Raw genomic sequence first — 23,821 nt, forward strand, 5'->3', positions numbered from 1 at the left:
ATGGGTTACAATTCCACAATTTTAGGTTTTTACTTCTAGCTGCTCTAAGATACTGGAGACTAAAAGAAATATCAGTGTAATGATTCAGCAGTCATACTTGTTTGTTAAACACTACCTTCTCTGTGTAACTCCACCATCACCTTTGACCTTTCTCCCAGTCTTTATGGGTATTTGGGCTATGCCCATTCTAACTTTTTTATGTTGGAAGGGGCTGTCAATGTAATATAGGGTAGGGACATGGAATCATCTGATATTCTAGAGAGGCTGGCCCTCTAGGTTTCAGGACTTATCTGGTCCATCTTCTGGCTGTTGGTTCATTCACCTAGTTGCATGCCTCAGATTAAATATTCTACATGTGTCAAATCTGATTGGCTTAGAGTCCTGTTCAAGTATTTTTATTTTCTTATTGATCTTTAAATGTTCTATCCATTATTGAAAGTGGTTTATTAATGTCCCCCAATATGATTATTTCACCCTTCAAATCTGACAATACTTGCTTCTTTTATTTTAGAGCTCTTCTTTTATGTACATATATATTTATAATTGTTACATCTTGTTGAATTGATCCCTTTATCAGAATTTAGTGAACCTCTTCTTCCCTCAAAACAGTTTTTGACATAAAGTCTATTTTATTTGATACTAGCATAGCTACCCCAACTCTCTTTTGCTTACTATTTGCATGGTACATTTTTTCTATCCTTTCACTTTCGACCGACTTGTGTCTTTAAGGTGAGTCTCTTGTAAATAGCATGGTTGAGTCATGCTTTTTTATCCATTCTTCGTTTCTGCCTTTGACTAGAAAGTTTAATCTAGTTACATTTAAAATAACTACTGATAATGCAAAACTTCTTCCATTTTGCTGTTTGTTCTTTTCAAGTATTATAGCTTTTTTGTTCAAGTCTTCCAGTAATGCCTACTTTGATATTTGATTTTCCTGTTGACTATCATTTTGAATTCCTTCTCATTATTGCTGTATGTATTTTTGTATGTGTGTGTGGTTACCATGGGGCTTAAATTTATGCAGCTTTGTTTTGAAATAGTCTGTTCCCTGGCTTTAGACATTACGATTTAGGGACTAAAATAAAAGTAGCTTTGTCAGTGTCCCTGAAAGCAAGGTGCCAAATGTAATTTATAAGACTGTTTCCTAAATTTCTGCTCTTTAATTCATTTCTCCACTTACTGTCTTCACCAATTGGGGTTTCCAATCCAGATCTTAACCATAGTAACACGTGTTAATCGACTACCCAAAAACTTTATCTGGGTTTTGCATAACAAAAATTGTTTCTTCCTTAGTATTAAGTACATCTCAGGTCTTCTCTTTTGTTTCTACACTGCCAGTAGTGGTATAACACAGGGATAGATTCTGGCATGAAAGCTCAGTTTTTATATAAAAGCATTTCAGTTTTATAGTCCTATAAAGTATTTAAGTGAGTATAACCTTGTCTCAATTTTTCTTCTAGGTAGGATTTTCATGTCAGATGGTATTAAGCTTTGTACTGTAAAGGCCAGGGAATAACTTGTTCAGATGCAGTAGGTCTTGTTTAGACTAAAAATAAGTTTCTCTGCCTGTGCTTTACATGTAACACTAAAATGTTCACTGGAAATAACATTAAAAGAGTTTATTCTCAACTCTAAATATTTAGAACCCTCTATTTCTTAGCCTCTGTAAGAGGAAACAATTCTGTAAGTATCAGGCAAGAATAAGAAACTTGAGGAAAAAAAAACATAGAAAGGAGAATATAATTACTTCTAATCAAATTTGGTTTATTTCAAGTTTGTACCATAATGCATTCCAGGCACCTCTTCAGACCAGCGGCATTATATTTTCATAAACCTTATGCCATTGCTATCATTCCAAAAGCTGCCAGGTCTCTGACAGTCTAGTGGTCCAGCCTCTCATCCCAGGAATACAGTTAAGAATCTACATGATAGATGATTTAAGGACAGTGTCCATGGGTGCCCTGACCTTCCTTTCAGCCTGGTGGAATGTATCTTAGGACTATATACATTGATATTGAATATTAATCAGTGAAAAAGATTAACACATTCTGTCCTTTGTTCCTAGTGGCTCTTGAAGTTCATCTACCTCCCCAGTAGCTGACAGGCAGTGTTGATTTTTCTTGATTTTCCAAGAATTCACTTCACTTAAGGGGAGAACAGTAACACAGATCTCAATCAACTACCTCTCCAATTTCAGATTAAGTAAGGGATAGAATAAATTAGCCAGTAAACAATAGGCAAGAAATTGGGGAATGACAGCAGGTAGCATTCAGATCCAGGCAATCTTGCTTTGGTTTCTTGATATAAGCAGGGCCTAAGAAGCCTTGATTTGCCTTTTCAAGTTAAGTGGCATTCCTCAAGTCATGGAATGTGATTATTCTCCTAAAATTACTTCCAATTCTTCTAGGTCCTTCTGGAGAGCTGAATCCTAGGGAGCCAAAACAGACAAACAGAAACAGTCTAGAATTCAAAATCCTGAACCAATATTTCCCAAACTGCTTATACTAGAGAAGCGGAGTCTTTTGTTTCCTTTCTGGGCCCTATTATCACAGTCTCCCACTTTTACTAGGATAGCCTAGAGCCTGTGAGATCTGTCTTTACCCCTGGGTAAGAAATAAACAGAAGGGCCTAAATACAAAAGTGTAGACTCTTACTTCTCTAGGAAAGATTTCAAGGGAAGTTTTTCTTTCCTGAAAATATCATGTGATGACTCTGATGGAAAAGCTACTAAAAGTACTACCTCATTAGTGATATCTGGCAGCTCCAGAGCCAGCTTCATCCACCGTTTAGCTTCAGGATTTTTCCCTAGTTCTCTGTAGCACTGAGAAGACACAACAGTAGAAACCTGGGATAAATAATATCAGGGGGGACTCAAAGGGAAGAGTACGTATGTCTTAAAGAACTCCCAGAAATACCATCTAATATATCTTTACAGATGAAATGGAGATAGGAGGTAAGTTTACCTTAGAAATATATACCCTTCCTGCTTTGGAAAATCCTGGCTGTAGTTCTTCAGCCTGGAGAAGGGAGGAAGGCATTTCAGTAAGGGCTTTCTAAATTCAAGTCAGATTGGAATTTATTCAAGATTTCTAGTTTCTAACCTGGAGACTGATTCAGTGGGTCTGGGATAAGACCTGGGAGTCTGTAGTTTTAAAAAGCTTTCCAGGTGATCTTGATTTTCCCACAAAACAGACAAATACAAAATTGTTCACTACCAGAAATCCCTCCCGTTAACAGTCCCAATAATGTCCTAGGGAGAGAAACATTTTTGATTGGTTTTAAGGCCTCCTCCCATCTCTGATACCTTTAAGAAGCTCAGAAGGGCATCCTGTACAGTGGCACTGAGAGGACTTTCAAACAAGGCTGCAGCAGTTTTTTTTTCTAACCAGCTCAGTTGAGAGACCTGCCACCAAAAGATCAAGGTATGAATGAAAAAATTTAAGAAACAACTTTAGGAACATGAAATATTCGATCCTAGAAACAGTCAGAGCTGGTTCTCAAATACCAATAACACAAGCAGAAGAAATGGCACCTGAGCCAGACCCTTCTTGGCAAGATCATCAGTGTCACAAGACACTTAGAACCCTGTCAAGCCCTGGAATGTAGCTCACCTGGTAGCACCACCTGCCAAGGAGAAAGTGAGCCATGGGGTTTTCTGGCTGGAGAGCAATAGCTTTGTCCACATGCTCCTGAGTGGGGGGAAATGTAAACATCAGTTGCTAAGAGGAGAGGCAAGTCACCAATGCTGTAGGACAGCCCTTCTAAGGGAGCTGAGAGGTAGCAAGGACTTTGAACTAGACCAACACAGAGGAGGGAGTGAAGCTATCCTCACCTTGAAGCTAAAGCCACTCTGGATGCGCCTCTGGATGCCTTCATGCTCAGCCAGCTGACCACAAAGCACTGCATACCTAAGGAGGGGGAAGCGGCCAGCAAGCTCAGGGACAGGAAGGATGTGAAGACCATGACTTCAAAGAATAGCTTCCCACCCCAGGCCGGCCTGCCTGCACTGCCTCTGCCCCTTCACCTTTCAACTAAAGCTGAAAATATAATCTATAATTATTTCTTCACAAACCTGTGGTTCCAACTAATATTCCCCAGCAAACACATTGATAGGTTCATAGCTCTCCAAAACGTACTAGGTACAAAAATGCTAGGCCCTCCACAGTAAATCTCACTTCTACACTTAAGGATATTTAAACAAAGTCCAGTCCAAATCTCCAGGGACAGAAATTTCCCCTCATAAAGGATAAGCCATAGGTGTCATTAATTTGAAAAGCAGGTGTTGTAAGAGACCTGAGTACCTTGCCCTCTGTCTCCTGACCAAACATTAAAAGAGGGTTTCTTTTTTTAGCCTTAGGAGGTATATCATTGGAATTTAGGAAGTGAAATTGGGATGGACATCATAGAATTTCTAATGTTAGTTTGAAAGCAACAGAAGCAGAGGAAGAATGGGGATATTTGGAGATAGCTGCATGAGACATTAACACAGGCTCGTTGCCATGTTTATTCCAAACAGCTGTTCCCCAGGAATAACCAAGAAATGGTCTGCCAGTTCCCATCCCTGTGAGTCAGGGAAGTAACACTTGTGTCATCCAAGAAACTAACTTGGCCTCTGAGAAGAGCCCCTCCAGAGACAAAGTTTCAGCAATACAGCTTCTCTCTTAGCTCACAATCTGAGGGCAGAGATATGGAAAGGGAGAAAGCAGAGAAAGCACAGGAACATTTTCACTAATAAGCTGGAACCAGGGCTCAGGATACAAAATTAAATAGGATTTGACCCATATGAGTTGGCAAAACTTTACCTCGTGTGAAACCATAGACAGGGCCAATGTTTTTCTAAGCTCATAAACTAATGATCATTGAACTTCCTAGGTGGTCAGCTCACATCTACTTTTCATGTGAGTCAAGCAAAGAAACCAAAGCCTACCACCAGCTAGAAATAGTAGCGAAAGGAAAGAAGAGATTTTGCAGGAGAGGGGAACTTCAAAGTGTCCTAGCCTCCCTGAGGAACCAAGAATCCCAAAATTTTGCAACTAGAATGACTTAATAAAGCTACCCATTTCTCCAAGCTCCAAAAAAAAAAAAAAAAAAAAACAAAGCTCATATTCCCTTGCCTCATCCCTAAGGCACTTCCCAAAGAAAACTCTGCTCTGGCTGGGGGTAAGGTAAGGGTGTTTGGGGGGAAAGGCCAGAGCTCCCTCTCCTGGTTCTTCTGGCAGATGCCTTTGTAGCCAGGACAAAGGGCTCTTAACTTCTCCACTGCTAACCCATGCTGCCTCTTCCCCAGAATGCTGGGTGTTATTACCACTGATGACATTCAGCACTCTCATTCCCTTTCTCCAGAGCAGCCTCTGCTTCTTCTTTTCCTGTAGGACAAAGGTGAATCCAGAAGTTAACAAAGACTCCTACATACCCTTCCATAGAAAGGGTTGTGGGAAGAATGAATGACTGCTTATAACACCCAGCTGATGTTCTTGAAGCAAATTTTAGCATTTCAAATATAAAGGGACCCTGGAGGATTTTTCATCTGGGGTCTGTGAGCAGGGCATCCATGAATCCCTTAGAAATTGTATATAATTTTAGGTATATATGCATTTTATTGGGGAGAGGGTCCACAGCTTTGATCAAACTATTTAAAGGACCTAAAACATCATCTGCTCCAGGCCAAAACCCTCTCAGAAAAGTCAGATGATATGAGGTCTGACCAGAGATGATTTTCATTTAGCCTGAAAGTAACAGAAATTAAGGCCCAAACATATAAAGGCTCTTGACAAGAGTGTCAAAGGGATTAGAGCTTAGCGCCATCCAGATGAAGACTATTATGCCTATACACTGGAGGAAAGGGCACATGAAATGGGATGTCTCCTTGATTCAAACAGGATTTGGAAGGAAAAGTGGAGAAAATGGAAAAAATTGTGATTTGTGGGGCGATGGGCTAGCTAATCTGAACTTTTTCCTCATGAATTACAGAAATCATGGATAATGTTAATACAATAAATACATTTTTCTTTCTTTTCTTTTTTTTTTACATGGACAGGCACAGGGAATCAAACCCGGTCTCCAGCACGGCAGGTGAGAACTCTGCCTGCTGAACCACCATGGCCTGCCCTACAATATTTGCATTTTTAAGACAACTGATGCTATGAAACAACTACATGCCCTTATCCAAACAGGATTATTTGGTCCCATCAATGAGGGACATTGTCTTATAGGGGATTTCTCTCTCTCTCCTTCAAGGGGGGGCATTGTCAACCAGTTCCTGACAAGTTCTATATCCTATTCATTAGTTCCTGGGTTACACCCTGAGGCTTGACCCAGGTGCAAAGTAAGAGAGACTGTGGAGAGGACAGCCTTTGCCTGAGATCCCATAGAATGGCTGCCTTCTGGTGGTCCAGCTTCTAGAAACAGCAAGATGTGAAAACACTGGGTTCAGCAAAGATATCCAAAGGCTAAAGCCCCAGAGCCTTCAAAGGCATTCTATTCTCAACGAACCTCCAGCAGGAACAGATTTGCCCAAGGGTAACTAGGCTCGCAAAGCCACGCATGTCACTGCTCTAACTACCACCTCTCCCTCTTCCACCTTCAGGTTCATGTTGGCTACTAGTATAAATAAGAGATGATCACTGATTAAAAGGAAAGGAGAGGTTTTTGCTATCCAGAGTCTAAAATTCAGTCCAAAGGCTTATTTATCAGTTATCAGAATCCTCATCTGAAATTGAGAAGAGAAGGAATAAATGGTACTTAAGCAACTAATTAAGCAAATACCTTTTGTTAAAACCTCCAAAGATTTTTCTGAAGACCTGTATCAATAAACATTTATCAGAAATTCAACAGTATTTGTACGGTTGTGCTTATAAAATGGGAATGTAGACAAATTCACTTTGGATAATTCAGTTAACTTTAAATAACTAATTGAACCTCAAGACCCTGAAGCACATTTATAGTGCCTGATTCAGAAAAGTGTCTGGCTAGGCAGGACACATCATCTTCCCCATGAGACCACTCTCTTTCCGGAGTCCCAGTATTCTCAGTGACCTCATGATACACAAGGATGACCCCTGAGCCTGGCCCAGGTTGAATACATCTTACCCCAGTTTGGAGACTTTGGCAAAAAACTTGCTATGTAGAGTCCAGTGATTTCTAAGCTAACAATAACCTCCCATACAAGGCTGGACTAGCTGGACCACCTGCAAGCCCACCCAGAACTGTGAGTTCCCCAAATCGCTGTGGCCAGCGCTCCTCCCCCACAGGCTGCACCCAGAGGGGAAAGGAGAGAGAGTTTACCAGCAGGAGGGCTGAGTGCAACAAAACTCCAACTGTGGAATTAATTAACAAGTCCTGACTACTAAAAACAGGCCCCCAGCTCAGCTGAACCTCGAGTAAAAGTGGAGGTCACTGGTTTTTGCCCCGGCGTAGGGAAGGCAGGGCTGACGGAAAAAGAAAAAACAGGTTTTTCAGATTTGAAAAGGTCTGGGCCCTGAAGGAAAGGAGGGGGCACATAGAACCTGGAGATACACAGAGCAACATACCAACGTAAGCTCTTTATTGGCAAACCCAAGGAACAGGGGTTCTGCTCTGTAAAGGATTTTTCTCTTTAGTTTTGGTGGCTAAGTTTCTATGGCATGACTGCTCTTTGGATACAGCTGCAAGGCTTCTCAGGCTTTACTGCCCCAGGCAGAGGCAGAATTAAGCTTGTTTCAGTGTTTGTCTGGCCTGTGCCTTCCTAAAGACAGGGGTGGGCCCCAGCCCAGATGGAATCCCTCCCTCAAGGAGTTCAGACCCCAGGGTCTGGAAAAGTGAAGTGATTAAAACCAGACTACAACCTCTCCTCTGTCTCCACCACCCCCTCAGCAGGGAGAGTCTGCTGAAGTTAAAGGTACTGCATCACCTTATACTGGTGGGACCCACAGGCAGACAAGTGCCACATACTGGGCAGTAGAGGAAAAACGGAGAGCCCAGAGGCTTCATAGGAAAGCCTTTCAATCTGCTGGATCTCAGGGAAAACTGATGCAGGTGAATGTTTCCTCCTGACAGGACACCAGTTTGGTCTGGGAAAATCCAGCTGGGGTGCTGGGGTCTATAATACCTAAATAGACTCTCCTAAGGGGGGAAATAAAGGCACCATACAGGCAGGGCAAGAAGCAATAAAACAAGAACAGAAAAATTCTGCTCTGTTAAACAAAACCTAAGCTAGAGGTCCAGAAAAAGCTGAACCGAATGTCAAAGAACAGATAGAAAACAAAGTCATCCAGCAAGAAAATCCTAGGTAAAAAAAGTGAAAACAATCTCCAGAATAAACTAATTAAGGTAATTAAATGCCTAGACGCCAGCAAAAAATAACACATCATACTAGGAAAATTGAAGATATGGCCCAGTCAAAGGAACAAACTAACAATTCAAATGAGATACAGGAGTTAAAACAAGTAATTCAGACTGTTCAAAGAGATATGGAAAACTTCATCAAAAATCAAATCAGTAACCTGAGGGAGGATATAAAGAAGGCAAGGAATGAACAAAAAGAAGAAATAGAAAGTCTGAAAAAACAAATCACAGATCCTATGGGAATGAAAAAACACAGTAGAAGAGATGATAAAAACAATGGAAATCTGACATGCAAAAGAAAATATAGGGGAAAAAAAGGGAAAATATGAGCAGGGACTCGGGGAATTGAATGACAACATGAAGCACAAGAACATATGTGCTGTGGGTGTCCCAGAAGGAGAATAGAAGGGAAAAGGAGGAGGAAAAACTAATGGAATTATCACTGAAAATTTCCCAACTCTTATGAAAGACTTAAAATTACACATCCAAGAAGTGCAGCGTACCCCAAAGAGAATAGATCCAAATAGACTTACTCCAAGACACTTACTAATCAGAATGTCAGAAGTCAAAGAGAAAGAGAGAATCTTGAAAGCAGCAAGAGAAAAACAATCCACCATATACAAGGGAAGCCCAGTAAGACTATGCGTTGATTTCTCAGCAGTAACCATGAAGGCAAGAAGACAGTGAGATGATATATTTAAATTACTAAAAGAGAAAAACTGCCAACCAAGAATTCTATATCCAGCAAAACTGTCCCTCAAAAATGAGGGTGAAATTAAAACACTTTCAGACAAAACATCACTGAGAGAATTTGTGAAAGAGACCAACTTTGCAAGAAATACTAAAAAGAACATGAGAGGCAGAAATGAAAAGACAGGAGAGAGAGGTGTGGAAAAGTGTGTAGAAAGGAAGATTATGCTGTCTACAGGAAACACATCTTAGGCCCAAGGATAAACATAGGTTGAAAGTGAAAGGTTGGGAAAAGATATTTCAATACAAATAACAATCAGAAAAGAGCAGGAATAGCTATACTAACATCCAACAAATTAGACTTCAAATGTAAAACAGTTAAAAGAGACAAAGAAGGACACTATGTATTAATAAAAGGAACAATTCAATAAGAAGACATATCATAAATATTTATGCACCGAGCCAGAATGCTCCAAAATACATGAAGCAAACACTGAAAAGAGAAATAGATACATCTACCATAATAGTTGGAGACTTCAATTCCCCACTCTCATCAATGGACAGAACATCTAGACAGAGGATCAATAAAGAAACAATTTGAATAATACCATAAATGAGCTAGACTTAACAGACATTTATAAAACATTACATCCCACAACAACAAGATATACCTTTTTCTCAAATGCTCATAGATCATTCTCAAGGATAGATCATATGCTGGGTCAGAAAGCAAGTCTCAATAAATTTAAAAAGACTGAAATCATACAAAACATTTTCTCAGATCATAAAGGAATGAAGTTTGAGGCAGTGTGCCAGAAAATTCACAAATATATGGAGGCTCAACAACACACTCTTAAACAACCAGTGGGTCAAGGAAGAAATTACAAGAGAAATCAGTAAATATCTCAGGCAAATGAAAATGAAAACACAACATATCAAAATTTATGGGATGCAGCAAAGGCAGGGCTAGGAGGGAAACTTATTGCCCTAAATGCCTATATCAAAAAAGAAGAAAGAGCAAAAATCAAGGAATTAATTGTCCACTTCAAAAAACTAGAGAAAGAACAGCAAACTAACCCCGAAGCAAGCAAAAGAAAAGAAATAATAAAGATTAGAGCAGAAATAAATGAAATTGAGAACATGAAAACAATTGAGAAAATCAACAAAACCAGAAGTTGGTTCTATGAGAAAATAAGATTGATGGACTCAGCGAGGTTGACAAAAAGAGAGAGGATGCAAATAAATAAAATCAGAAATGGAAGAGGAGACCTAACCACTGACCCCACAGAAATAAAGGAAATAATGAGAAGGTACTATGAACAACTTCATGCTAATAAACTTAACAATGTAGATGAAATGGACAACTTTCTAGAAAGGCATGAATGACTACCATTGACTCAAGAAGAAATAGACGACCTCAACAAACCAATCACAAGTAAAGAAACTGAATCAGTCATTAAGAAACTCCCCAAAAAGAAAAGTCCAGGACCAGATGGCTTCACATGTGATTTCTACCAAACATTCAAGAAAGAATTAGTACCAATCCTACTCAGACTTCAAAAAAACTGAAGAGGAGGGAAAGCTACCCAACTCATTCTACAAAACCAACATCACCCTCATACCAAAGCCAGATAAAGATATTACAAAAAAAGAAAATTACAGACCAATCTCTCTTATGAATATAGATGCAAAAGTCCTCAACAAAATTCTTGCAAATCGAATCCAGGAGATTTGTGCTGGTTTGAAATGATGTATGTACCCTAGAAAAGCCATGTTTTAACCCCAATCCCATTTCATAAAGGCAGCTGTTTCTTCTAATCCCTATTCAATACTGTGTTTGAAAGTGTAATTAGATCACCTCCCTGGAGATGTGATTTAATCAAGAGTGATTGTTAGGGTGGGTTAGGTAGAGGCGTGTCTCCACCCATTTGGGTGTGTCTTGACTAGTTTCTGAAGTCCTATAAAAGAGGAAACATTCTGGAGAATGAGAGATGCAGAGAGCCCACAAGCCAGCAACCTTTGGAGATGAGAAAGGAAAAATGCCTCCCGGGAAGCTTCATGAAACAGGAACCCAGGAGAGAAAGCTAGCAGATGTCGCCTTGCCTGCCACGTACCTTTCCAGATGACAGAGAAACACTGACTGTGTTCACCGTGTGTGCCTTTCCACTTGAGAGAGAAACCCTGAACTTCATCAGCCTTCTTGAATCAAGGTATCTTTCCCTGGATGCCCGTGATTGGACATTTCTATAGACTTGTTTAATCGGGACATTTTCTCGGCCGTAGAACTGTAAACTACCAAGTTATTAAATTCCCCTTTTAAAAACCATTCTGTTTCTGCTATATTGCATTCCAGCAGCTAGTAAACTAGAACATATTAAAAGAATTATACATCATGACCAAGTAGGACTCATCTCAGGTATGCAAGGATGGTTCAACATAAGAAAATCAATTAATGTAATACACCATATCAACAAATCAAAGCTGAAAAACCACATGATCATCTCGATTGATGCAGAAAAGGTATTTGACAAAATTCAACATCCTTTCCTGTAGAAAACACTTCAAAGGATAGGAATAGAAGGGAACTTCCTCAACATGATAAAGGGAATATATGAAAAACCCACAGCTAACATCATCCTCAATGCGGAAAAACTGAAAACTTTCCCAAGACCAGGAACAAGACAAGGATGTCCACTGTCACCATTGTTATTCAACATTGTGTTGGAAGTTCTAGCCAGAGCAATTAGACAAGAGAAAGAAATACAAGGCATCAAAATTGGAAAAGAAGAAGTAAAACTCTCACGGTTTGCAGGATGATATACTATACTATATGTCGAAAACCCCCAAAAATCCACAGCAAAACTACTAGAGCTAATAAATGAGTACAGCAAAGTGAGAGGTAACAAGATCAACACTCAAAAATTTGTACTGTTTCTATACACTAGTAATGAACAATCTGAGGAGGAAATCATGAAAAAAATTCCATTTACAATAGCAACCAAAAGAATAAAATATTTAATAAACTTAACTAAAGAGACGAAAGACCTATACAGAAAAAACTATAAGAAATTGTTAAAAGAAATCACAGAAGACCTGAATAAATGGAAGGGCATACTGTGTTCATGGATTGGAAGACTAAATATAGTTAAGAGGTCAATTCTACCTAAATTGATTTACAGATTCAATGCAATACCAATTAAAATCCCAAAAACTTACTTTTCAGAAATAGAAAAACCAATAACCAAATTTATCTGGAAGGGCAGGGTGTCCCTAACAGCTAAAAGTATCCTGAGAAAGAAAAATGAAGTTGGAGGTCTCATGCTACCTGACTTTAAGGCATACTGTGAAGCTACAGTGGTCAAAACAGCATGGTACTGGAATAACCTCCCATGCCAGGAGATTACTCCCTCCTGGGCACTCAAATACACTTCATTATATTATTAGAACACCTGCCCCACATAGGCTCCATATCTGAAACTGGACTCCTAAGCAGCAGCAAAAAACCTCAGATTGAAAAGAGGCTTTGCTCCCTCCTTGTGGTTGGGAAATGAGGATAAAGAATAATGCTAATACAATACTACTACTCCCTAAGTATCTGTGCATCCGTGTCCCTCAGTCACTGATGTGCAGAAAAGGGACCATGCTCTCAAGAGGAGGAAACAGTGGTCCTTGGGAGCCAAAGAATTTGTCTCTGGTGAGTAACAGCCACAACTGCCCTGAGAGCCAGCATCCTGGCAGTTCCTCTGGGTCCACATACATGGGACAGCTCTACCCCTAGAATCAAAATTGTTTACTTTCCCACCGGGAACCCGTGAGCACTTACCATTTAGGGCATATGACTTTTTCTCGCTCACCTCCTCAGTGAGCTCACACATGTCACTGTAGGCCCGGGCCAGGCGCCAGAGAAAGTCCTGTCGGCTTCCATACTGCAGACCAAGCAGAGAGCGTATGAGGCCCCTCTTCTTTCAGCCTCAGAGTAGGGTCCTGGCCCTCTACCCACACCATAGGTTTGCATTTCCAAACTTCAGCGTTTCAACCATTGACTGAAATCAGGCCAGCAAAGCCCTCCACCCCCGTATGCTGTTGACTGATGATACATTATCTCACTACCCCATACTCTGCACATCCGCAGGTTAAGGGCATTTTGGCCTCCTAATACTGCCAGGAGAAAAGGTCAATTCCAAAAATGTGTTATGAGGCAAAGCAAGAGAGAAGTCTTTTGTTGACACAATGAAGAAAAGGTGAAATTGCCCAAGAGAAGGTAAAATTCTAACTGGAGATCTTTGTGCTTGCATGAGCATAAATTTTGGTGGTGAACCTGGGAGGGACAGAACTGCAGTTGAGTGGCCTACCCATCTGTCACTTGTGATGGAGATTTCATGGGGGTCAAGGAGAGCAAAAGGGGGAAGAAAAAAAAACCATTCCAGTCCTTTCCACATTTTCCCCATGGTGAGGTGGCACTGTTTTATAACACCGCTATAAGAGGCAGAGGACTGTGCTCAGGGCACAGTGCACAGGCCCCTTGAGTCAGTGCTCAGCCTCCCTGGAATAGGATGTACAATCACAGGACTGGAGCCCTTTCAGGAGCAGAACTAGCCATCTTACCCCCATTTCCCTCGTGTCACCTTGCAGGAATAACTATCTGCCTTCTCGTCTTCCCTAAGGATTGGAGGAGGAGGATTAGAGGAGGGTGGGAACAGAAAGACAACTGGGAGCCTCACCACCAGCTTGTTGTTGAGCAGCAGCTGGAAGCCCTCTCGTTTGCCCTGCGCATTGCCCTGGTGCAACTCGTCTGCCTGCTGCAGGAGGGGGAGCATATCTTCCAGGCCAGAAATTCTTCCATCCTCCAATGCACCAGGCACAGGGCCCAAAGCTGCCTCCACCTCCAGGTCCAGAGACTCTCTTCTCCCCATCTTCACGGTCTCACAGCTCACTTCATCCTCCCCATCCTCACTCTCTCTGTCAGAGTCCCGGTCATAGTCAGACTCAGCATTGGCTGTTGTATAACTGGGAGAAAAATGTGACAGGGTCAAAGGTGGGGATTATTCAACCTCAAAAACTCCAAGGGTCTATCCCCCACCCACCAAGAGGGACTATGGTACTGTTGTCCAAAGCACCAAGTAAGAATCACTCCTAAAACTTAGGGGCAGGAATTTTTCCTCATAAGGTTTCCTATGGGAACTATGGGCTGGGAAAATGACCCAGGAGAAGAGTGACCAGCTGGGACCCCATGACAGTCAGGGGCCATTCTGAGAACCTCCTGCTTAGCTAACCACCAAACCTACAGAAAATAGGGAAAAATAAATTCCTAGAAAGAGTATGCACCAAAATATTGCCAGATTTCTCAGGATAGAGAAATTAAAAGTAAATTTTTCTTCTGTCTTTTAATGTTATATATGATTTCTGTGGTGAGCATATGCTCCTTTTACAAGTAAAAAGAAATGTATTTATAAAAAGCCTAGGACATAAATGGAGCTGATCTTCTCAGCTAGATTATTCACTAGGCTAAGGGTTTAGTAATCATTTTCACTTTATCAGCCAAAGGCACCTGTCAGAACCAACAGGGTGGGTGCCAGCCTGTGAGGCCTTGAGCAGTCACAAATATTCACATTTTCTTTCTCAGTTAGATTTGCCCTAAGTCAGCAACCAGGAGTAGCCTTTGGAAACCTTAGGAATTTGCCAGTGGTAAGGACAACTTTGCAGCTGGAAGCAGGAAAGGAGAAATATTGTTGGGTCCCTAGAGTCCCAACCCTGATGTACCACTGGAGTGCAAGCCCAATTTCTCCTGGATCTCAGCTTCCACCAGCAGCTAACTAATGTGTTTTCACTAACTGCCAACTGAATCAGATGATTTATCAGGAGAGAAGGTAGGCCTTCCAGGGGCCAGAACTAGACACCAGAGAGCATCCAAACTAAATGAAGGAAAATCTGGTTCTATCAGAGCATTCTGAAACACTGGAAAAATCTTAGGGTCATTTAGGGATAAGCCTCCCTTCCTCCTGAAAAAAGGGTAAGATCCGTATGGCTGGAGCAAAACAGAATTGAAGGAGGGATGAGGGAGACACCTACAAATAAAGTCAATATAAGTCAGCCTAAACCCAGGGGCTGAATATTACAGGCTAAAGCTATCTTCATCCAGAAAGCCAGCAACAACAAGGCTCTGGGAGGTGCCAAGTGAGCCACCTGACCCATACTGACTGCTTCTTTACAACCCCCCAACTAATCCCTAAGGCCTGGACAAAAACCTGCCTCAAATCAGAAAACGAAACCAAAACCTATACAACACCCCTACTCAGCCCAGCCAGGTCAAAGGCACAACGGATGAGTGGGTTTTCTGAGTACTATCACTCCCTTTCCAGAAAGAAGGGGAGACCCCATTCCCTGCTGGATTATAAGCTGCCTCAGCCAATGAGGAGCCAAATCGTAAGGGGCCTATAGCACTCTGAGAGAGAAACCACTGCTCTTACCCCTGCCAGAACACAGGAGTCAGCAGCTCCCCAGGGATCTGAGGCAGGAGGCAAGTCCTAAATGGTGCAGTCTCTCTGGGTCTTAAAAGCTGGGGAATTCACTTGGCCATGGAAAAGCAGAAGCCAGGAGGGGCCTTGCCCTGTACATGCAGTGATTGCTGGTAGAGCCCAGAGAGGCAGGGAGGCTTCAGTGAAGCTGTCATGGTAAGGAGGAAGACTTTTATCATACCTCAGCCCCACTTAAAGGAGTTCATGTCACTAACATGAAACCCCACTGTGTGGCAGTTGCAGACTTTCATGACCTGAGAACAGACTTATTGCATGGTCAGGGTTACATGGTCTGCCAACTCTACACCACTGCCATTCTCATACCTCCTTCACCACCATCCTAGCCCTTGCATAAAATCCACCAAAGAGATGGCCCTTTTGTTTAACACGACCTGAGGCCTTTGAGATCAGCCAGGGACTGGGCAGGAATCTTTTAAAAGGATCTCACACAGAGGAACTCATGGTCCCCACAGTGGGCCGGACACCCAAGGGAGCCAGAGCTACCTGACTCTACTCTGCTCCTGGAGGAGAACCCACACAGGACTCAGTTACCCACACATCCCCTCTGTCTGGCAATAAGTCTCTTTGTTTCAATTTCTCTAAGCCGCCATTAGAGAGGCTGAGCTGCAAGGAATTCAAAGATGAACAAGCAAAGCCCTAAGCCTGAGAGGTTCTCAGTGGTGAGGGAGATAAAAGAGGCAATAAATGCCCAAGAAGAGTGCAGATGAGGTTGTGGGCAGTCCCTCTTGCCTAGGAAGCCTGGGAAGGCTTGCTGGAGGAACTGGTGTTTTAAAGCAAATTGTGTTCTGACAGGGAGGAAAATTAAGTTATGTCCAGTATTATGTCTAAGGAACAAGCTCATGAAGCCACACAGTGATTCTGCCTCTGCCACAGCTAGCTGACCTCCTGGGAGCTCAAAGTTGCTATTTTGTTTTATGTGGAAAAAGGAAGGCATACAGCTTTCAGCAGAGCAGGGAGACCCACTGACTCCTTCTTACCCCTTCATCCCCTTGCCTCACCTGTTCAAAGCCATTCCAGAGTCTGTGTCCCCTCTCAATTCCCCCTTGACCCTTACGGCACACACCATGGCAAAAAGAATTATTAACCATGGCAACTGCCCTAGAGAACAGCCAACTAAACCAGTCTTACACCACCATCAGCTTCCACATGTCATGAGACTACTCATGGAGCTGAACCTTCCAGAGCTATAATCAAAAAAGCACCCCTCCCTTTGCCTAGTCCCGTGTGGGTGGTAGCCCTGTCCTGGTCTTGGAAGTTCCAGTGGACATCCCAAATGGCAAAGTACCCACAAGCATCCCTGGTTAACCACTCTGGCTCTCACTGATCCCAGAAGTCTGTATAACTTCTTTAAACTATCATTCAGGCACCTGAGTTCTAAATCCTGATCTTAGGCAGAGCTGTGACCTCCTGTTCTGTTGAAGGTCCCTCTCACAAAGTTCTAACATCAATTCCCCACCTAAGTTACTTGCTTACTTTGGTTTCACTGAAATGTTCTTTAAGTTCCAGTGTCTATGATAAACTAATTCTAGCCTTCTCTCTTTAATCCAAATATGTGCCAAATGCTAATTTTATTTTTGCCTTGTAACAGCCTTCTGGAAGCATCTCTTGGCCTAAGGATATTAGGCAAATTGAATAGAAAGGGCCACTTCTGCTAGCCCTTGAGAATACAGATAAAAGGATGAGACAACCCAGGTAGTTGTAGTCCTGAATAGAGGACTATATAGCTCTTCACCAAGTCTTCACTTGTTTTAAGAGGAATTTAAGAGCAATTATCAAAATCATACAGGTGCCCAATGGCAGTGATATAGGAAAGGAGAATAATGCTATTCTTAATTTCCTTAGAAAACCAAATGAGGAGAGGTAGGAGAATATAATAATTCAAACAAGAAAATAAGGCTGCAATTACTTGAGTAAAATGTACTAAAGAAACTGCACTGCTATGCCTCAGGCCTTCCCCACGCAGTGCACCATGGCAGTCCTTAATCAATGGGTACAATTCCTCAGGGCCCCTGCTACATGTCTTCGTGTGAAACCCTTCTGTGCCCTGATGGCCAAACCATGCTCAGATCACAGACTCTCACAGCCATGAGAATAGGATCAGTCAGGCTAAGTTGGCACAATGATACTACTTACAAGTTGTACAGCTGTGGGCAAGGCATTAAACCTCGCAAAGCCTTAAATTCTCCATCTGAGAAATGGAGAAGAGCAGTAAGGAAAAGTGAGGGAACATCACTAAAGCACTTAGCACAGTGTCTGTCATAGAGAGAATGAAGAATAAATGGTAGCTAATATATGGTATTTCAGCTAAAGAGGGCAGTCCTGCAAAGATCATCCTGAATGGCTAATTTAACTTCCAGTTTCATGTTTATAGCTAAACCAACTGCCCTAACCTAGCATAAGGCTTTACTCTTCGCTGCACCGGTCTTCTTTTTTTAAGAGGAAAAAGGTCAACAGAGGCCAACAAGGAGATGACCTCTAGCTCTCACGCAGGTCATGTTGATGATGGGAGCTGGCAGCTGACAAGAGCAGATGCTGCCCCATGGCATCAGGCACAGCAGCAATGGTGTTCACTGAGATCCCTGTCTTTGGGACCAAAGTCTCAAAATTGTACTACTGGTTTAAAATAAAAAATCCCTCAGACTGAGCAAGCTTGGAGGAAGCTGTGTACCAGACTCCTGCCTGCCAATCTGCCTTATGAGGCCTTACAGTCAGAAATTCTGGGATACCAAGAACACCCTCTCACCAGTAAAAATGGCAAGGGAGAAGGGACAGTCTTCTGTGGGAAGATGACAGCCTGCAGGGAGATGGAAGCATTCTTAGTGCTTGGAGTTCTCTCTAAACCTGGTTCAGCCACTCAGTGAAACTAATGAATGATATAAACTGGATGGTTTTTCTTGGTTCAACTTTTCTGTATTTTATTTACACTCTTACCTTGTTCCAAAAATTTACAGCAACTTGGTCTAAATTTTCCATTGATAGACATTACTTTTAAAACATACAAACTAGCTACTGCCCCAACTGCTTCCAGGAGATACGCCTTACCCTCCTTCGCTCTCAGCATCTGTGAGGGCGGCTCCCGAGGTAGCAGTGAAGTACACAGAGCTGGAGCCAGTGGAGTCACTCCTCTCCCGGGCAAATGGGAATCTTCGCCGCCGAACCACTCTCTGGTTCTCTTCCATGTGGGATCTGGAAAGCAGGCTCCATTAGGCCCCATCCAGCCTGTCTTCCTCCTCACCACAGAGGAGTTTCTTACTACTGCTCCTCATTAAAGGGCCAACAGTACGGAAAATTCCTTGGTCTCCACACCCCTGGAAGAGCAACAAGGGCGGCTCCTGGACCCCAGCCTGTACAGGCAGACCAGGTTAGGCAGGACAGAGAGTTTCAGCTGTTACAACAGACCATGAGGTCCCAGGAGCAGCAGAAAGCTTGCCCAAGGCAAACTAGTTGCACTGATTCCCCCCCAGTTATGTTAGTAGCTATAAACTGTCTTCTTAAGACACAGACAGCAAAGGCCAAAACATGCTGGTGCTGAGAGAGCAGCAGAGGCAGGGAGAAAGTGGGGTAGAGTGGAGAACAAAGCAGGAGAGGAGGCCCTACTACTCACCGGACTTCCCCAACAATCTCCCCTGCAAGCCCCTGTAGGCTGCTCCTCAGCTCTTCCACCTCCCGCCGCAGTGCCACAAGGCTGGTCAGCACAAAGTCCAGGCGGGCCAGCACCTCCTCCCGCCCTTCTCGTGGAAGGCTGGGCAGCACTGCACCATCTCCAGCCTCACCCGGGACTGCCCGCAACAGCATAACTGAAGGAAGATGACAGGAGACAGGGAGAAAGGGATCTCTCACTTAGAATTCAAGAACACTTGGTCCTCATCAAAGTTCAATTTACAGAGAAAACCCTGAGGTACAGATGGCATATTTTCATGGCTAAGTCATACAAATAAGGCCCAAATAACTATACAAAGAAAAAAAAACAGATCCCACTCTCTGAACAAGAGCCCTTTCCTCCAAGAACCTTCCCACCAGAGCCCTTCAGCAATGCTGTGCACCACAACATTTATAAGGTGCAATGCTGGCGAGAATACATACTTAGAAGGCAGAGCATCTGCCGAGTAATAGTAAGACAGACCTTTACCCAAAACTGGTTAAAATGGGAAATTTTATCTTGTATATATGTTACCACAATAAAAATGAAAAATAACAGATGAGAGCAATAACCATAGTTAACATTTCAGTTTATGTCTAAATAATATACACTGGATGGGTTTTTTTGGTTCAGCTTTTCCATATTTTACTTATACCCTTACCTTGTTCTAAAAATTATTTACAGCACTTGATCTGAATTTTCCATTGATAACACTACTTAAAAAAAAAAAAATACTTGGCTGCACCACAACTGCCTCCAGGAACAACTATATAGTACCCAAACACCAGGCAGTCAAATACCAACCACAAAGCAAAACTAAAACTGAGTTCACTCAAATTCTGATCTCTCACATCTCAAAAAATGGACTCTGAGCTCCTTTTAAGAACTCCATTTGGGATAATCAGAGAGGGGCAAAGAGAAAAGGGTCAGCTGCTAACAGAAAAGGTACAGTGGAAGAAACCGATCCAGATCCCATAGGCAAAAGCCATTGGGACAGGGAAAGGCAGAAAGAGAAGTTATTCCTTAATGGACACAGAGTTTCTGTTTGGGGGTGGTGGAAAAGTTCTGGGAACGGATAGTGGTGACGGCAGTACAACACTGTGAATATAATTACTACTAACTAATATATGTGAAAGTGGTTAAAATGAGGAATTTTATGTTATAAAATTCACAGTAAAAAATTAAAAACCAAACTAAACTTGATGCCCCAATACATCCCAGAGTAATCTGGGCAGAGAATAAAAAGTATTTGCAAAGCCCCCTTGGGGGACTGAGGAAAAAGGAGAAATATTAAACTTTCCCACCTGGGGAATTCCTTATACTCTTCGCAAACACTGGAGACAACCAGTTCAATAGGCTGAGCCCTCCATCTTGGGGCTCATCCCTATGAAATCTATTCCTGCAAAGAAGCTAAAACTACTGGTAATTATGCCTAAGAGTCACCCCCAGAGAATCTCTTTTGTTACTCAGATGTGGCCCCTCTCTCTCCAAGCCAGTTTGGCAGGTGAACTCATTGCCCTCCCACCTACATGGGATATGACTCCCAGGGATGTAAGTCGCACTGGCAACGTGGGACAGAACTCCTGGGACTCGCCAGGATCCAGTGTCATAGGATTGAGAAAGCCTTGACCAAAAGGGGTAAGAGAGAGATGAGGCAAAATAAAGTTTAGTGGCTGAAAGATTTCAAACAGAGTCAAGAGGTTATTCTGGAGTTATTCTTATGCCTTACATACACACTCCTTTTTAGTTTATGGTGTACTGGAGTGACTAGAAGAAAGTCCCTGAAACTGCTGAACTGTATTCCAGTAGCCTTGAGTCTTGAAGATGACTATATAACTACACAGCTTTTACAATGTGACCATGTGATTATTAAAACTTTGTGGTTGACATTCCCTTTATCCAGGATATGGACAGAAGAGTAAAAAACAAGGTTAAAAATAAATAAATAATAGGGGGTGGGGGACATAGATAGATTGCAATTTTAAAAAGCTAAACAAACCATGTGCTAAAAGGGGAAATGTTAGATTCTATATATGGTAGCAGAATAAAAATTTAAAAAAAAATTCCATGGAATTACACTATGAGGCGAACCCTATTTTAAACTATGGACTATGGTTAACAGTACAATTATAAAAATGCACTATCATCAATTATAACAGATGTTCCACACCAATGCAAGTTGTTAATAATAGGGTGATTATGGAAATTCTGTATTTTATGCGTGATTGTTCTGAAAACCCACAACTTCTCTAATAAATGGGATACAAAAAACATGTGTAAATCCCATTGACCTAACCCTGAACTGAGCTTTAGGTAAATTCCCAGTGAAATACTAGCAAGCTGATAGCCATGTAAGTAACTGAACTAGAAAAACGTAAAAACAAGAAAGAAGGAAGAAGGTAGTCCCATAGCCCAGGTACACACAAAACCTTTGTTAAAGGAACTCTAGTACACAATCTAGATCAGATTACAATACACAACCAACAATGTCGAAACAGCAGAGATCCCTGGGAATTTGACCACTTTCCCAACCTCAGCATAAGAGAGAATACTGCTAAGAAGTTGCAAACAAAACACATGAGTAAGGGAAGGCAAAACAAGCACACCTGCAATAAACAGTAGGTTCCCACCAGGTTATAATAAAGGGAGAATTCTTTGAAGACTCCCTTTCAAAACTAACTTTTCCGAATCAACATGACTAAAGTCACAGCTGGCACTTGTAATCAGAGAAAACACTCATTCCCAATTAATGTGGGTGAGATGATCTGAACATTTCCCTATTTTTCAAAGCTGAGGAAAGGAGGAGAGTGGTTTGAACCAGCCTTGCATGCTTTGATCAAAGGAGTTACATGAAAGTTTTGCAGACTGAAAGCACTACCCATTTCAGCTGTGGCAGGCTTCCAGCCACACTCAGCTTCAACTGTATTGAGTTCCTTGCCCCAGGGTGTGAAAAGTCCACTGGACCAAGTGACCAGGCCCAACCTATAGCCACTTATTTGCTCTGTGATGACCTCCGGAAAGTTTCTCAATCTTTTTAAATCTCAATTTCCTCATAAGAAAGAAAAAAAAAAAAATTGGACAAGTTTCCAAGGCTCCTTTAAATTCTAATGGTTAGAAGTAATCCTCAAGACTTTTAGTTCCTACAAGATTATTCTTTTTGCCTTCTTTCCGACTCTTTTACGATGTGGCCAGAACCAAAAGTGAAAAATCTTTTCACAATATATTTCCTAGAATTATGGAAGAAAGAGTATGGCTCATAAAGACTGCTTTCCTTTTCAATAAGCTTTCCAAGAAAGTGAAACCCTCAGGCACCCTCACCCCGCCCCGTTGTCCTGGTCCCACGGGCTCTCCTAATGGCAGCCCGCACCCTTGGCACATCGGTCAGCAGGGATTGCAGCCCCGGGGGATGGGCTCTTACCCTCGCGCCGGGACTCTGAAGTCCGCGTGCAGTCCAGCGAATTGGGCAGGCTCTGTCTCCGGCCATGGCGCTGAGTCCGTTTCCACCGCTGGATGGAAACGGCACACAGGAATCCAAGGCCCGCGGCGGTGCCCAGCAGCAACCCCAGCCCGGTGCGGCCGCCGCCCAGGGCTCCCAATCTAGACATGCTGCACCTGCAGCCCGCGCGAGCCACGAGGGACAGAAGGTGGCAGGGAAAGCTGGTGACCGGGGGAGAGATTCGTGAGCCTGACCCACCCACCCCAAGGCCGAGCCCCTGGAACTATCCCATTGCCCAGACCTGGAGCTGCCGATTACCCTCACTCCAGTGCGGACCCCAAGGCTTCCGCCAGCCAAGGGGGTCTGGACTACCGCGCCTCTCTCCCAGCAGGGACCTAGCCTCCCCCGCAACACGCCCCCTAGGCCACACCACGGAATCTGGCTTCCCGGGCTCGGGCTCACGGCACGGCAGACAACGAGGCCGCCGTCCGGGCCAAAGTCCTGGCCCGACCTGCCCCCTGCGGGCCCTCTGGCCTGTGAAAAAACAACTTAGAACCTGAGAACCTTACCCGGCAGCTCGCCACCATGGCAGCAGCCAACGCCGCGGCCTCGCACTGTCAATGGCCGTGACGTCATTTAAGCGGCGCCGCTAGCTCAGTGAGCCGTCGGGAGGCGCGGGACGCGACCCCACTCGGCTCCGCCTTTCGGGCTGCCCACCTCAGAGTCAGGCCGCGGTCAGGGCCGTGGGCGGGGCCGGAGAGCGCGGGAAAGGCTAGCCGAGAGGGGGAGCGGGGAGGGGGGAGGGAGAAGAGGGGGGAGGAGGACGGCAGGACGCTGAGGCTCCGTTTCTTCCCAGCTACGCCCCTGGACCTCTGTTCCCCGAACTTGCTCTGCGTTTTCACGCTTTCTACCTAGAATCCTTTCCCAGGAATTAGCCCAGACGTTATTTCATATAGGTTTAATTTAGTAGTGTATAGATTTTTATCCAAAACATTTACTACGCACTAGACAATAATGACTTGGCAGGACAAATATTATCATGCCTCACTCATGGACTAACTATAATATGCAAACTTGGAGAACTGAAGTCCACAGCCTGGGTTATCAGGTTGGGGCCTGTTGTAAAGGGTCCTATATTGTAATCTCTTACAGCAGCCACGAGCTATTCAGGAGTTGAAACTTTTCTCAAAACTCTGA

At 43.0% G+C, this 23,821-nt stretch overlaps 1 protein-coding gene across 4 annotated transcripts; it reads right to left on the reverse strand.

Moving 5' to 3' along the window:
* Positions 1 to 1,743: 1,743 nt before the first annotated feature.
* RMDN3 (regulator of microtubule dynamics 3) lies at positions 1,744 to 23,324 on the reverse strand. 4 transcript variants are annotated; one of them, XM_077127466.1, is made up of 13 exons: positions 23,194 to 23,307; positions 22,607 to 22,694; positions 19,153 to 19,345; positions 18,591 to 18,734; positions 13,734 to 14,019; positions 12,836 to 12,938; positions 5,306 to 5,366; positions 3,833 to 3,908; positions 3,612 to 3,689; positions 3,305 to 3,403; positions 2,964 to 3,017; positions 2,741 to 2,821; positions 1,744 to 2,428 (listed from the first exon to the last, which is right to left on the reverse strand). In XM_077127466.1, exons 1-13 carry the CDS (start codon positions 23,209 to 23,211, stop codon positions 2,375 to 2,377), a joined length of 1,335 nt encoding a protein of 444 aa, XP_076983581.1. In that variant the 5' UTR covers positions 23,212 to 23,307; the 3' UTR covers positions 1,744 to 2,374. The 4 variants fall into 4 exon arrangements, with proteins under 4 accessions (XP_076983581.1, XP_076983579.1, XP_076983580.1 ...); XM_077127464.1 differs by having other exon boundaries at positions 22,607 to 22,800; positions 23,194 to 23,297; XM_077127465.1 differs by having other exon boundaries at positions 22,607 to 22,845; positions 23,194 to 23,260.
* Positions 23,325 to 23,821: the final 497 nt, after the last annotated feature.

This window comes from Tamandua tetradactyla, chromosome 14 (assembly GCF_023851605.1).
Source record: "Tamandua tetradactyla isolate mTamTet1 chromosome 14, mTamTet1.pri, whole genome shotgun sequence".
Lineage (NCBI taxonomy): Eukaryota > Metazoa > Chordata > Mammalia > Pilosa > Myrmecophagidae > Tamandua > Tamandua tetradactyla.

Coding starts and splice junctions, on each gene's coding strand:
- RMDN3 (XM_077127464.1), bottom strand. CDS start 22,793: ATGTCTAGATTGGGAGCCCTGGGCGGCGGCCGCACCGGGCTGGGGTTG. Junction 18,735..19,152: donor GAGATTGTTGGGGAAGTCCG/GTGAGTAGTAGG, acceptor CCTGCTTTCCAG/ATCCCACATGGAAGAGAACC. Junction 14,020..18,590: donor GATGCTGAGAGCGAAGGAGG/GTAAGGCGTATC, acceptor TTTTTCTCCCAG/TTATACAACAGCCAATGCTG.